A 13,347-nucleotide genomic window follows, 5' to 3' on the forward strand; every position below is an offset into this window, starting at 1 on the left:
CTTGACCAGAGTAGATGGGAGAAGGCAATGCTGGGGGAAAGATTCTAAAACTGACCAGAAATTACTGTTAATCATTCAGACAGAGAGAGAGGCAGCATATCCCTGTATGAGAGAAAAGTAGCATCTATGTTTGTACATCCAAACACACACAGATGGTTTGTTGGTATCAGCTTCAACTAAGCCTCAGTGTAAAATACTTTGGAGCCACCATTTCTGTTTTTTAGAGTCCTAAGAAAAACCAACCAAGCTAACAAAACCTCAGGATTTTTATCAGCCTTTTATCTGAGATCATATGCTACAGAGTCCAAGTCTCTCCATTACTACTTAGGTGCTCAACTGGATTTCCTAGAGCAGAACATTATTTTATTTGTGTTTTCCCTTCAGTTTTATTCTCTGGCTCATACCATCCTTGTCATTCTCTGCAACTCCCTGCTTCTCCCCATCATCATAAATTACTGATAGGCAAGTGAGTTTCACACAGGTGTTCTCTGACCTCCTACATGACATGTCATAGATGACAGCCCCAAAGAAGAAGGAAAGGCTAAATTATACCTTGATAGTCATAACTGTCCAAGAATTTAGAAGAGGTCCTGAAGACTATCTCCAAGAAACTCCCCCCTATGAAAAGGGAAATCTCCAGTCTCTTTCAGTGTCCTTCCTTTTCCCCTTTTTACTGAAAAAATCAAAAGGGTTGCTTACCTGCTACTCAGTGGAAGTGCTAATACTTACCAAGTTGTTTAGAATAGCAGGCTTAAAAAATTAACTCAAATAATCACTGTTAAACATGGGAGGAAGGCAATTCTCTGGTTAAGAATGCACCTTAACTTTAATTTTCTCATTACCACTTACAAGAAAGTAATTTACATAGCTGATTTACCTTTGAAAATCTTTGATTTTTCTGACTATCTGGCCCTTCATACGGATCTTCCATTAAAAGCTTCCTCAGTTTCTTCAGTTTAGGTCGGCATCTTCTTAATTCCCAGTAGTTATTGGAGAAGCCAGCAATCTACAAGAAAAAAGCAGAGACTCTTTATATTAATCTACCATTTGGATTCAAAGCACCTTACCAAAAACTATCAGAAAAAGTATTACTCTAGTCACTGAGAACAAGAATTTATTAATAGGGTAAAAAATCCACTGGTGGTGGATAAAAATATGTTCATAGTGCATATGACAGAGAGCAGCTGATCTCTATATGCAAATGATTGAATATCATAATGGGATATATTCCTGTGATGGAATATAATCATGGGATATATTCCAGCACAGTCCTCATCAGCATTTCCTTTCCTTTTAATACTCAGTTATATTACTACCATAAAACCTATCCTGTATTATCCTGTTTCCATCTTCTCCCCTTCTTCCCATGCTTAGAATCTACTTGGTCTTTTTACACCTTAGTGAATCATCATATCACTAAACTCAAGTAAAACAGACAGGAACAAGACAGTAAGCTACACTTTCACACAACTAACAAGACAGCTCTGGTCCTTACACTGATTCAACACACACATTAGAAGTGTGCAACAGGAAGCTCAGGTGTAACTGTTTCAACACTACCCTAATAAAACTTTACCTTCAGAATAATCCTGAGGTATTCCATGACATACAGCTTGGTCTTCCTAGAAGGTTCCTTGAAGAGGACAGACTATTGAAGGCCTTTCAGTTGTTTCTGCTATTTAACAAACCAACAGAAGGGGGTACAGAAAGGCAGAGGCAGAACACGCTTGAAGTTCATGGCTCTTGACCCAACCACTGAGCCCCTTGTAAAAAAACCTCCATGAAAAAGCCTCCAAATAGTCCTTCAAAATACCCTAAATGCTTTACCTGGCTGCTTTGTTGTTGTTGTTGTTTTGGGTTTATTTGTTTGTTTTTGTTAAGGTCATCCTTTAAAAAACAAAACCACAAAACTCAAAAATAATACTCCATTTAAATCCACTTTAAGCAAACCACCTATATGTAGAAGTCCTACCTAAATTCTAATACAGAGAAAGCTCTCAGTTTTTAATCTAACTATTCTGCAGCTTGCTTAGCACAGAATTTGGGTAAATACTGACTTCCCGATAAACTTCTAAGCTTTTTTTTTCCCTCCATGTCAAATAGCTTTTACCTAAGTGTTAGGTTTATTTTTCTGCAAAGTTCTTTTCTGACAAACTGAGTAATGAACAATAAGGTACTCTGTGTAGAAAAGAAAATAAACAATTCTAATTTATAATCCAAAGGTCATTACTGGAGCTGGTCTGTGTGAGGTGAATAAAATGGTAGGTTCTTTGGCTGTATTAGCCTTTCAAGTGGTACAAAGAGCAGTACTCAGACTGCAGGAGAAGAGCAGCAAAGCCCAAAAATATTGAATCAAGTGTCTTATGCTATGTTTCACAATTTGCAGTGTCAATACACCATGAAAACATTTTGAAAACATTAGGAAAGCTGTCAGAAATAAATATCTAAAATGAATTCCTAAGCAAATCACAGACCCCATCTGGAGTTCTGTGTCCAGTTCTGGACACCCCAGTACAGGAAGGACACAGAGCTGCTGGAGCAAGTCCAGAGGAGGGTCATGAAGATGATCTGAGGGCTGGAGCACCTCTCTTATGAAGACAGGCTGAATGAGTTGGGGCTGTTCAGCCTGGAGAAGAGAAGGCTCTGGGGAGACCTTAGAGCACCCTTCCAGTAATGTGAAGGGGCTACAGGAAAGCTGGGGAGGGGCTTTTTACAAGGGCCTGTAACAATAGGATCAGAAGTCATGGTTTTAAACTGGAAGTCGGTGGATTTAGGTTAGACATGAGGAAGAAATCCTCAGTTTGGGGTTGGTGAGACACTGGAACTGGTTGCCCAGAGAAGCTGTGGATGCACCATCCCTGTAAGTCTTCAAGGACAGGTTGGACGGGACTTTAAGCAACCTGGTCTAAAGCATTTTATGATTCTGTGATTTACATTATGTGGACCTGTGTGTTTTCAGAGGACTAGTGAGATCATTAAACATAGCAAAAAAAAGAAAATGGAAGAACATTACTTTCTCACTAATCCACTTTAGTTTGAATTAACTTTTTCTATTAGCTGAACTGTTGACTTCACAGAAAAAAATATGCTGTTTTGATTATTATGTTCATCTAAGGACAAGCAGGATTACTCAACAATGATGTCATTATATTCATTACAGTAAACAGTGACCTAGCAGTAGTATTTGCCTAACTAGATGCTAGTTGAAAGAGAGTCACCTTTAAATAAATTTCTGTGTTTAAAATATAATATTCAGGCATGACATGGTATCATCTGCCTTTTGGGGAAACCACTCCTAGAAATCAATTTGCAAACAACTTATTTTAAAAACAGCTGCTAACACTGAGAAATAAGATTTTCTTTGAAAACTTTTAATACCTACCACAAGTAATTACTATCCACTGAAAATAAACCAAAGTTTTAACTTCTTAGAAACAATAATTCTCATACATTATGGATGAAGTTCAGTTGCCTAAAGAGGGGCACTAGAGCCGCTGCGAACACCTGAAGGTGTAACATGCCCCCTGTGTATAAAGCTTATTTATAAAGACACCCTCCTGGGGCTGTTCAATGTACAAAGAACCTATAGGACTCTCATGTCCTTCTGCAGTGGCAGCTCACAGCTAGACCAATACCACAAGGATTCTAAAATGGCATTAGAAACCTATGTTTAGGCAACTGAATTCCAGACGGGTTTCACGAATGCATCTTGGATCAAATGCAAGAAATTACAGAGAATAAGAAAGTAGAGAATTAAAGTAAACAAACAAAAACCCAGAAAGACATACCTGCGAATGAATAATATTACAAGATGCTTGATCTGCATTCAGCTGTTCTGGAGTTTTGCAGCCAGGAATAAACAGCAGCATATTTGAGGTATCTGCTATTTTCATATCGTAAGTTTTATCTTTGCTGCACAACACTGCTTGTTCATGCTTTTCACCACGGATCACTAGGCTAGAAAAAAAAATATCAAAATGCCAAAATAAAGATGCATTTTTACCTCTATTTCAGGACGAAAACCTATTAAACGTGTTTGTTTTTTTTTCACATTCATACATCGGTGAAGAAGTTATAAACTGCAGTTCTTTGTGATAGAAGCAGTCACAGAATACCAAAATATAAAGATGTTATTGTCAATTAAATAAAAAATATCTTAACACTGTATTTTTCCTCACCTTCTTGAGTATTCCCACTCAGAAAGACCAGTATTCAAGGTTTTTATGCAGGTCACATTTGAACCTCCTCACCTGCCTTTTCACACAACACACCCTAAAATATTTTAAGATGATGCTTAAAGTCTGAACTAATTCACTAATCTTAGAATAGAGATTACAACCAGAATTGTTCTTTAATAACATGCTTTAACATGGTCAGCCCTGAACTGGACAGGGACTACTAGATAGATGGTTGCTGTAGGTCCCTTTCAACTGAAATACTTTATTTGATTCTTAATGAAGACTGAAACTAGCCCACTGTGAAACAAGCAAGCAAACAGAAACTTGTATTATGCAGTGCCCTTCAGAAAAATTCCTTCTAAAAAATACACACATTTTCTTGCAAGTAATTTCAAGCAGGAATGAAACATCTTCTAGAGCATTTCAGTATGAACAATCAATGCAAACCCCTCTCCTCATCTCACATACTTTAAATGGAAATCGTTGGTGAGGCTGTGGTAACAGAGGCAGGACAACAACAGGAGGACATTCAGTTCCCCTCAGGCTACACTAAATTAACTGCTCAGATTCAACTTAATGAAAATGCTACTCATCTCCAAACTTGCAGGCTTGAACAAAGATCAGTTGTGCTCCAAGGGGTCTTCAGGCCTCTAAACCTTGACAGTTTATCAACACTGCAACTGAGTATGGGCAGGCTTAGTAACAGACAGAATCATAGCATGGTTTGGGTTAGAAGGGACCTTTAAGATCACCTAGTTCCAACCTCCCCTGCATGGGCCGGGACACCTGCCCCTTGACCAGGCTGCTCAAAGCCCCATCCAGCCTGCCCCTGAACACTTCCAAGGAGCAGGCATTCACAACCTCTGTGGGCAAACTGTTCTAGCGTCTCACCACCCTCACACTGAAGAAATTCTTCCTCGTGTCTAACCTAAATCTCCCCTCTTCCAGTTTAAAGCCATGACCCCTCATCCTGTTGTCACACGTCCTTTTAAAAAGTCCCGCCCCAGCTACCTTGCCCTCACCTGCGGGTTCGGACCTCCTGTCACCCACCCAACCTCACGTGCTCCCGTGGGAAATTGTCCCATCAGCAGGATTCTTTTAAAGACGTCACCTTCTTTCCTAACCCCACATTTTTAGGCATCGACATTCATGTGCCTGACAAGAAACTCGCCTGGGGTCTGTCCAGAAGCAACTTTTTCATACGCAAGGAAAAAAAAACAACAAAAAACACAACAAAACAAACACAACAGCTTTTTATCGGTGCTGTTTGTTTGTTTGTTTTAGTTCCAGGTTTAAGGGACAGACACATTTTCATGCAAACCATATTAGAGGAATAAAAGAACGGGGGGCTGGGGGGGAAGGTGTAAGAGCCACGTCAGGCACTAATGAGCAGCGAGCGCCGGGCCGACGGCAGGAGCCGCCTCTGCCCCGGCTGCTCCGGGTGGCGACAGCGCGGGGGGATGTCCCCAGGGCCCGACACCCCCCGCCCGCCCGTACCTGCGTCCCGCCTCCAGCTCGGCGCACAGGCCCGGCTCCAGCTGCAGCAGGCAGCACTCGCCGGCGCCCGCCTGCGGGCCGAAGCTGAGGCAATGTACGACCGGCAGCAGCTCCGCCGGGTTCAGCTTGGCCGTCTGCAACGTCGCGTCCACCTCGGCGCGGCTCCTCATGGCGCCGGCCCCGCCGAAAGCCGCGCCGGGCGGGACGGGGCGGGCAGCGGCGCGGGCGGCGCCCCGCGGGTTGCTTGATTCTCTGGTTAACGGCCGTGAGCTCGGCCGGCGCTGCCGGGGCGGGCAGCAACGCTTTGGGGTAATACTGCGGGAAATGCTGGTCCTCAGTGGCTGGGGGTTCCCGCCCGGCTGCGATAAAACCTCTATACCACTAAAATGTCAAAAAAAATAATAAAAAATCCATAAAATGCCCTAAATAAAACATACGTATAAAATAAAACAAAACCAAGCCACATATAGGGAGGTCTCTGCCCAGCCCTGACTGAGGGAGCACCCTCTGCGTATTGCCTTGACACCAGAGCATGAGAACAAGGGTGGAGGAGGGAGGCTGGCTTATCTGCCATTAGAGGGCCTGGCTGTGGCTGGGAGAACATGGGGTAAGACAGCTGCAGGTGGCAACCAGTGGTGCCTGCAACCCCCGCTCCGTCTGTCACAACAGCTGTGGGGACAGTCTCACCTCAGGACAGTATCTACTGGCTCTTACCGCCAAATGATCCCTTAGGAAGGTGACAGCACCTTCCTAAGGTGATCAACTTCCTAAGGGGATCAACTCCCCTGCAGGCCCAGCTGGGCTTTATCTGCTTGAGAAAGCTATGAGGAAGTGCTTGAGCTAAAGCCATGACAGAGAGGAGTAAAAACCATAGGCAACTTCAGATATTGCAATGGAAACAGTCCACAGCTCAGAGGTTAAAATGACGTCTGTTGACCTCCTTATACCATAATAATAAATAAAAGCAGAGTCTCACAGAGAGAGCAGCTCAGTACCACTGGGAGTCAAGTCCTCTGCAGGGAGCAGCACAGGATGACTCGTTCCTGGCTCATCCAGTACTCCTGGCTCCCCAGAGGTTCACCAAGGTTTTGCTGTGAAGCATGTTAACACTTGGCCTAGCTGCCTGCTGTTAGCATTACTGTTAATGCTGTTAGCATTAGCTAACAAGTAATTACTTTGTGCTCTTAAGTTGTGTATATCTGCTTGCAGAGTCTCTGTGCTTGGTATGAGCCTGCACCAAATGGCCCAGACAAAGAGATTGTACCATGTTCACGTTGGAACCAGAAGCAGGAGCTGGCGGGACAGAACTGGCCTGGTTCAGTATCCAGCCCAGCAGAGAGTAACTGTTGTTATTCATGACAGGGTCAGGCATCTTCTGCTTTCAGAAGGTCCTTTATCTGAGACAATTGACCTTGGAGAAAACTTTGACTGAAGTAATGAGGCAGTTACCTCTATCACATGCACATTGGCTTGTTCAAAGACTCGGCCATCTATTATATTTTCATGTTTTATTTCAGTTACTGGAAGGTGGAAATATAATCATTGTGTACACAGGAAACGTGAGGCACTTTGGCTTTGGTTAGCTCCTATTATCGCGTAGGTGCAAACTGGTATGTACAGTCTTATTTCACACTGTGACATTTTGCATTAATGTAAATCTGTTCCTGCAGACCTCTAAGCTAAACTAGAAATCACTATTCTCTTAAGTAAATGGTCACACAGCATTTATAACAGTTACTGTTTAAATAGCAGCTTCGTTATCCTGGTTTTAATTTATACTTTAATTTGTACTATTTTCTAATGACCTTGCATGCTTGGTGCTTCTGTCTGTGACATAAAAAGAGATTCTGACATAGCTGAGGAAGTGAATCCAAGGCATAGCTTCATGTAGTTTGTATCTCAAGAACTCTGCTACATAACTGAAAACCAATGGGAACAAAATAACTGAACATTATTCAGGAGTTGGCACTGATCTGTGGTCAGGAACATTTGAGACTGAGTCCAACATTTATACTAGCTATTAATTTTTTAAACGAGTTTTGTTTATCCCTGTAGTTCTGGTTGTAGATGCTTTTTATCTTGTTTCCTAAGGAGCTGAAAAATATACACTTGTGCTGCCTGCCATCTTTTTCTGCCTGACCCTCACCACTCTGGAAATTGCTGGGCAAGTTCTGGCAAATTTGGCAGGTAGAATTCCTACAGGTTTTGCGGAAATCAGTGGCTGGACAATATTTTGGAGCCTCTACTTAGCGGAAAGCAACTTTAATCCATTCTGAGAGGCAGCAGCCAACTGGCCTATCAGCAAAAACGTGGACATAAATCTCTAGGAAACATGGCTCATTTGTCAGGAAACAACTTCTGTTATGCTTCTGTTTTCACTGAGAATGCTTTAGACCAGTGACCTAACCGGCAAACCCTGATTTGTGTGGGAATTTATAAAGTCAGTTTCTTGAAACGCAGATGAATTGTTTAATGAATTTGGATTGTAGAGAAAGAGAGGAGAAGCTGATCTATCAGCAATGCTGTCAGTTTATGAGGAAATGCATGTCATGATAAGGGAGCTTTGTAGGATCCTGAAAGTATTTTATAATAATCCTGTGAGATTATGTATTTGCTCTAGAGTTGCTGCAGCAGAAAAGAGTACCATTTTCACTTTGGGCTAGTGTGGTGGACTGAAACTGTCAAGTTCAGGAGCATCATGGTACAAGCAGGGGTGGAACACTTCTGTAGCAGAATGGAAGAAAGGACTGAGGAAGCAATTAATTCAGCCACCACATCTTAACTGATCACCAACTGAAGTCAGTCCCCCAAGGTACACAACTGAAGCTTTAAGTGACTGCTGTGAGTGCACAGCTGAAGGTGCAGCTCTGTTAAGAGGCCTCAGTATAGGGCAGGAGTAAACTGAGCTGCTAAATAGCAATTCATCCTCAGCTGGGCTGAGGAAGGCAGGCAAGAATGAAGTCAAGTCTCAAGCAAGAAAAGCTTGTGTGTAGTTTTTTAATTGACCTATGTTAATGGAAATTAGTGTTAATGGAATCCGGTTGACTAATGTTGAGTGAAGTTAGCAAAATACAAAAACAGATTGTTGAAGATTATTATAGTCTTGCCTTTGAAGTTCCTGGGCCTTTATAATATTTCCCAGGGCTAAAACATCAAGGATGTGAACAGCAAAATAAATGAAGGGCAGCTGTGACAAATCAAAGAAAGGAAGTTCAAGTAAGTCCAAAGCTCTACAACTTAGACATAAAACAATGAGCCACAATATAACATAACATATGCCCAGGAGCTACGTGCCCCAACAAAGAGGAAGGCAGGCAGGAGAGCCAGGAGGCCTGTATGGATGAGCAAGGAGCTTCTGGACACAGTCAAATGTAAAAATAAGGTACACAGAGAGGGGAAGCAGGGCCAGGTATCCTGGGGGGAGTACAGACAAGCTGTCAGAGAAGCAAGGGATTGGGTAAGGAAGGTCAAAGAACAGATAGAGTTGGACCTGGCCAGGGATGTTAAGAACAATAAGAAAAGTTTCTACAGGTATGCCAGCAATATGTCACAAACCTGCTCTTCTCCTACAGTGGGGAGATTTTCCTTTTCACAGTCCATGCCTTTACCTTCTCTAACTTGGATGGTATGACCAGAGCCTTTGCCAGTGAAGACTGAGGCAAAGTAGTCAGAGTACCTCAGCTTTGTAGTGAAAGGACAAGGGGTAATGGATCAAAAGTGGAAGAGGGGTTATTTAGGCTAGGCATTAGGAAGAAATTCTTTAGTGTGAGGGTGCTGAGACACTGGAACGGGTTGCCCAGGGAAGTTGTGGAAGCCCCATCCCTGGAAGTGTTCAAGGCCAGGTTGGATGAAGCTCTGAACAACCTGATCTGGTGGGAGGTGTCCCTGCCCATGCAGAGGGTTGGAACTAAAGGATCTTTAAGATCCCTTCCAACCCAAGCCATTCTGTGATTCTGTGGTGATTCTGTATTAGAACAGTGTACATTACCAGTGTCAGGCTGTAGTCATCAGGCTACATGTTAGGAGTATTACTTCCCAGGTGTGATTTCAGTTCAAGTGCTTGGAAGCTCTGCAGCATAATGTAGTGAGGGAACTGGGTTACAAGAAGTGTGATGTTTAAGTGTCAAAGATGTACACGCTTGAAGCTTCTGAATGTTCTTCAAAGCACAATGTAAAAGTGTAGCTGTAAAAGTGTAAAGATAATAAAGCCAGCACTGGAGAAGCTGGCACAGTGCCAAAGTTGGATACCATAACACATTATCAGCCTGGTGATAATTACACAGTTCACAGTTACAGTTCTTGGAGAATATTCCACAAGACAGGCTGGTTGATTAAAGCCTCGCAAAACATAGCTCAAGGGTTGGGTTTTTTTCAGCTAAAAAGCCATCTGTAGTATTTCAAATGAGCATGTATGTTACATTTTCAGCCATTAAATAAGAGCTTCTCATTATCTAGAAATACCTGTCAGTGGACATGCCCACTGTGCTTCAACACAGAAGATGAGTGTGGCAACTGGACCTGTAGGTGTGACTGGAGTTAGAGCACAAGAGCTCTGAATGCCATTTCAGTGTGCTCCAGACTCCTCTGAGACACTGGGCAATTAACTGTCTACAATGGAGGCACTACATTCTCTTCCTGGGAAAATGAGAGAAAAAAACCTTAAAATATGGCATTGTGTGAATCCATGGTGCACACATCTCTTGAATAATGATTGTCTTGCCTGTCTCAAATGTCAGTTTGACCTCGGTGCCAGGGAAGTCTACAGATAACAGCAAGCTAGGTGGGAGTGTTGATCTGCATGAGGATAGGGAGGCTCTACAGAGATACTTGGATAGATTGGATCGTTGGGCTCATGTTAATGGTCTGGGCTTCAACAAGGCCAAGTGTGGGGTCCTGCACTTGGGCCACAACAACCCCAGGCAACGCCCCAGGCCTGGGGAAGTGTGGCTGGAAAGTGTCTGGCAGAAAAGGACCTGGGGGTTCTCACTGGCAAGCGGCTGAATATGAGCCAGCAGTGTCTGAAGGGTTGATGTAGAGAGGTTGGTGCTGGTCTCTTGTCACAGGTAATTAGCAACAGAACAAGAGGGAAAGGCTTCAAGATGCAACAGGGGAGGTTTAGACTGGACATTAGGATTTTTTTTTTTTCCCCAGAAAGTGGTCAGACACTGGAATAGGCTTCCCAGGGAGGTGGTTGAGTCACTATCCCTGGATGTGCTTAAGGGTCATTTGGATGTGTTGTTGGTGGATCTGGTTTACGGGAGAACTTAGTAGAGTAGGGATGATGGTTGGACTTGGTGATCCCAAGGGTCTTTTCCAACCTGAATAGTTCTGTGATTCTATGATTCTATGAAACTGATTCTGTGCTGAAAATACTGGAGAAGAAGCACTTAAGCACAAAGCTGGACAGCTCATGCCAAAATAGCCTGGGCTCAAACATCATCCACACATTTAGAAAATGAGTATGAGAATTTCCCAGTACACAGCTGTGAGAAACAAGAACCCAGATGCCCAATGCTTACAAGGCACCAGTACTTAGGTACTGTTCTGTTGTTACATCATTTTACTACAACAACAGCATATGTAACTGCAAACAAAGCCAGAGGTTCAGTCATGCCACACTGATGACTTTCAGGATAAGGTGGAATAAACCTGAACAAGATGGTACCCAGCCTACATTTATGGCTTTTCCCAGTCTCAGCCAGTCAGCCAGGACATTCTTAGCTACAGAGTGTGTCCACACAGTGTAAACACTGGTGCGGGGGGTGGAGAAAGTGCTATGATTTCTGTGAACTTGGCATGGAAGAGCAGGACATTTATTTGTCAAGAATATGTTAATTATAGGGACACAGTCTTTTTTAGATTTGGAGTATATGACAGGTGTGCATGTCATTTAATCCATGAGTACACATTAAAGTCTTTTGTTCCATCTACATTTTCTGGATAGGTCACCAAAGTGTCTCTAGCATGGCAAAAATTTACAATTCAGGTTCCACTGATTTTCCTAGTTGGCAAAATTAACAGCAGTATTTTACTGTGGGCCCGAAAATTTAATCACACAATATACCAGCTGCTAAAAGTTATTTTAAATCATGTTATCATTGGTATCCAGGAGATAAATATTTATAGATTCATCAAGTGTAATTTATTTTAAAATACTCTATAGAATGTTTTGTAGCTAATTTCAGGGCTTAGTCTGGAGACCTTAGTGACATACTAAAAATCAGTATATGTCATCTGGCAAGTTATCCTATTGTCTCACTTCTTGATTAACTAGTATCTGCATAGTAGTAACCTCAGAAAGTTTTTTGCAGTTCATATATTATCATGTTGTGAGATACTGCTACGGCTAAGTGTAACAAATAAATCCCAGCAAACTACATACCTTTAATATCTGTATGAATCCAAAATAAATAAATAAATAGATTAATTAATGCCAAACCCCTAGCCATATTAAGCACTATATATACATATAAAAGGAAAATGCATTAAATATTATATTTGTGAAGAGTGTAGAAGGGAGGAAAACGGCAGTGAAAAATAGCAGGATTAAAGCTCAAATGAGGGTCATGAAGAAGCCAATATAGGAAAAGCTCATGTAACGAAAGGAGCAGAATCTAACCCAAGAAAAAAATTGAAATGACAGTAAAAATGAGCATATCATAAAAATTCTGTCCAAACAACCCAAACCTAAAGCATGAATGTTCCTAAGTCAGTTATATTTTTTACTTCTTTTTCTGTGTAGATCTTAACAAGCTGTAGGTTTCTTTTTTCTCCTGCTGCTGAATAGTAGAGCTTGTCTTGAGGCCAAACATTTTTCCATTGTAATCACTGTGTCAATGAGTAGCTGGAATTTTTTTCTTACAGCTCTGTGAGTAATGATTAGCAATGAGTGTATCACAAGGGATATCAGTGTCCTGAGATGTTGAACAATTTGACATCATGTGGTAAGCTACAAGAAGTAACTTTCCATTTGACAGATGTTTTGGCCTCTCAGATCTGGAATGACTCTCAACTGGAAACATAGATCAATTGCCTGTACAGTTAGGAGAGGTTGTTGTCCTCTCACCTTTATCCCTCTAGGTATTGGAAGCAGGGTCACCCATTTTGGCATGGACCTTATCTAACAGAATTGACTTTTTATCCCAGATATTATTCAGTACGTGCATGGTGAGGCCAATCTCATAATTAACTGCATGAGAAGACATGTTGTGTGAGGCCTGAGAGGAGATACTGCCCTTTAAGCCTCTTTGGAGATCTAAAGGAGTTTTCTCTCCAAATTAATAATTAGAATGAGAGAAACATAAAAGGCAATTAAGAAACTTATAAGTCTTTAATTAAAAATTCTACGCAAGTTCTGTTCCTGAGAGGGTGGGTGCTGGGACCTGGCAAATTGGGTTATAAGAAAAGTACAGGTGTAGCTGATCCTGTTCCATGGTGGGGGCATGCAGTAAGTCAGCCTCCTTAGATGCTTCCAGGCCAGCTTCCTATACTGACATATTTAGGAATGACAGTTTGAAGGGTTCCTTTCCATAGAGAGGAGTCAATGCAGACAGGCAGGACAGGTCTTGTCTCTCTGCTGGTTGCTGTGGAGACAGGCAGCATCTCATTATAAAGACAGTGTAATACAGAGGGGGAAGGGGAAAGGTCTGAGGGGCATCACAAAGATGATTTG

The 13,347-nt window shown here is 42.1% G+C and overlaps 1 protein-coding gene across 1 annotated transcript in view; it reads right to left on the bottom strand.

Annotated features, from left to right (window-relative positions):
- The window catches only part of DSCC1 (DNA replication and sister chromatid cohesion 1), a 12,859-nt gene extending 6,993 nt beyond the window's left edge, over positions 1 to 5,866 (bottom strand). The window contains exons 1-3 of the mRNA XM_009995363.1: positions 5,676 to 5,866; positions 3,789 to 3,957; positions 878 to 1,006 (exon numbers count right to left, since the gene is read on the bottom strand). Of these exons, the coding sequence (XP_009993665.1) occupies positions 878 to 1,006; positions 3,789 to 3,957; positions 5,676 to 5,845 (468 nt within the window). The 5' untranslated portion in view covers positions 5,846 to 5,866. The remainder of the gene's footprint in view (positions 1 to 877; positions 1,007 to 3,788; positions 3,958 to 5,675) is intronic.
- Between the last annotated feature and the right edge of the window lie 7,481 nt (positions 5,867 to 13,347).

The sequence above is a fragment of the Chaetura pelagica genome, unplaced genomic scaffold, assembly GCF_000747805.2.
Source record: "Chaetura pelagica isolate M959 unplaced genomic scaffold, ChaPel_1.0 scaffold53, whole genome shotgun sequence".
Taxonomy (NCBI): domain Eukaryota; kingdom Metazoa; phylum Chordata; class Aves; order Apodiformes; family Apodidae; genus Chaetura; species Chaetura pelagica.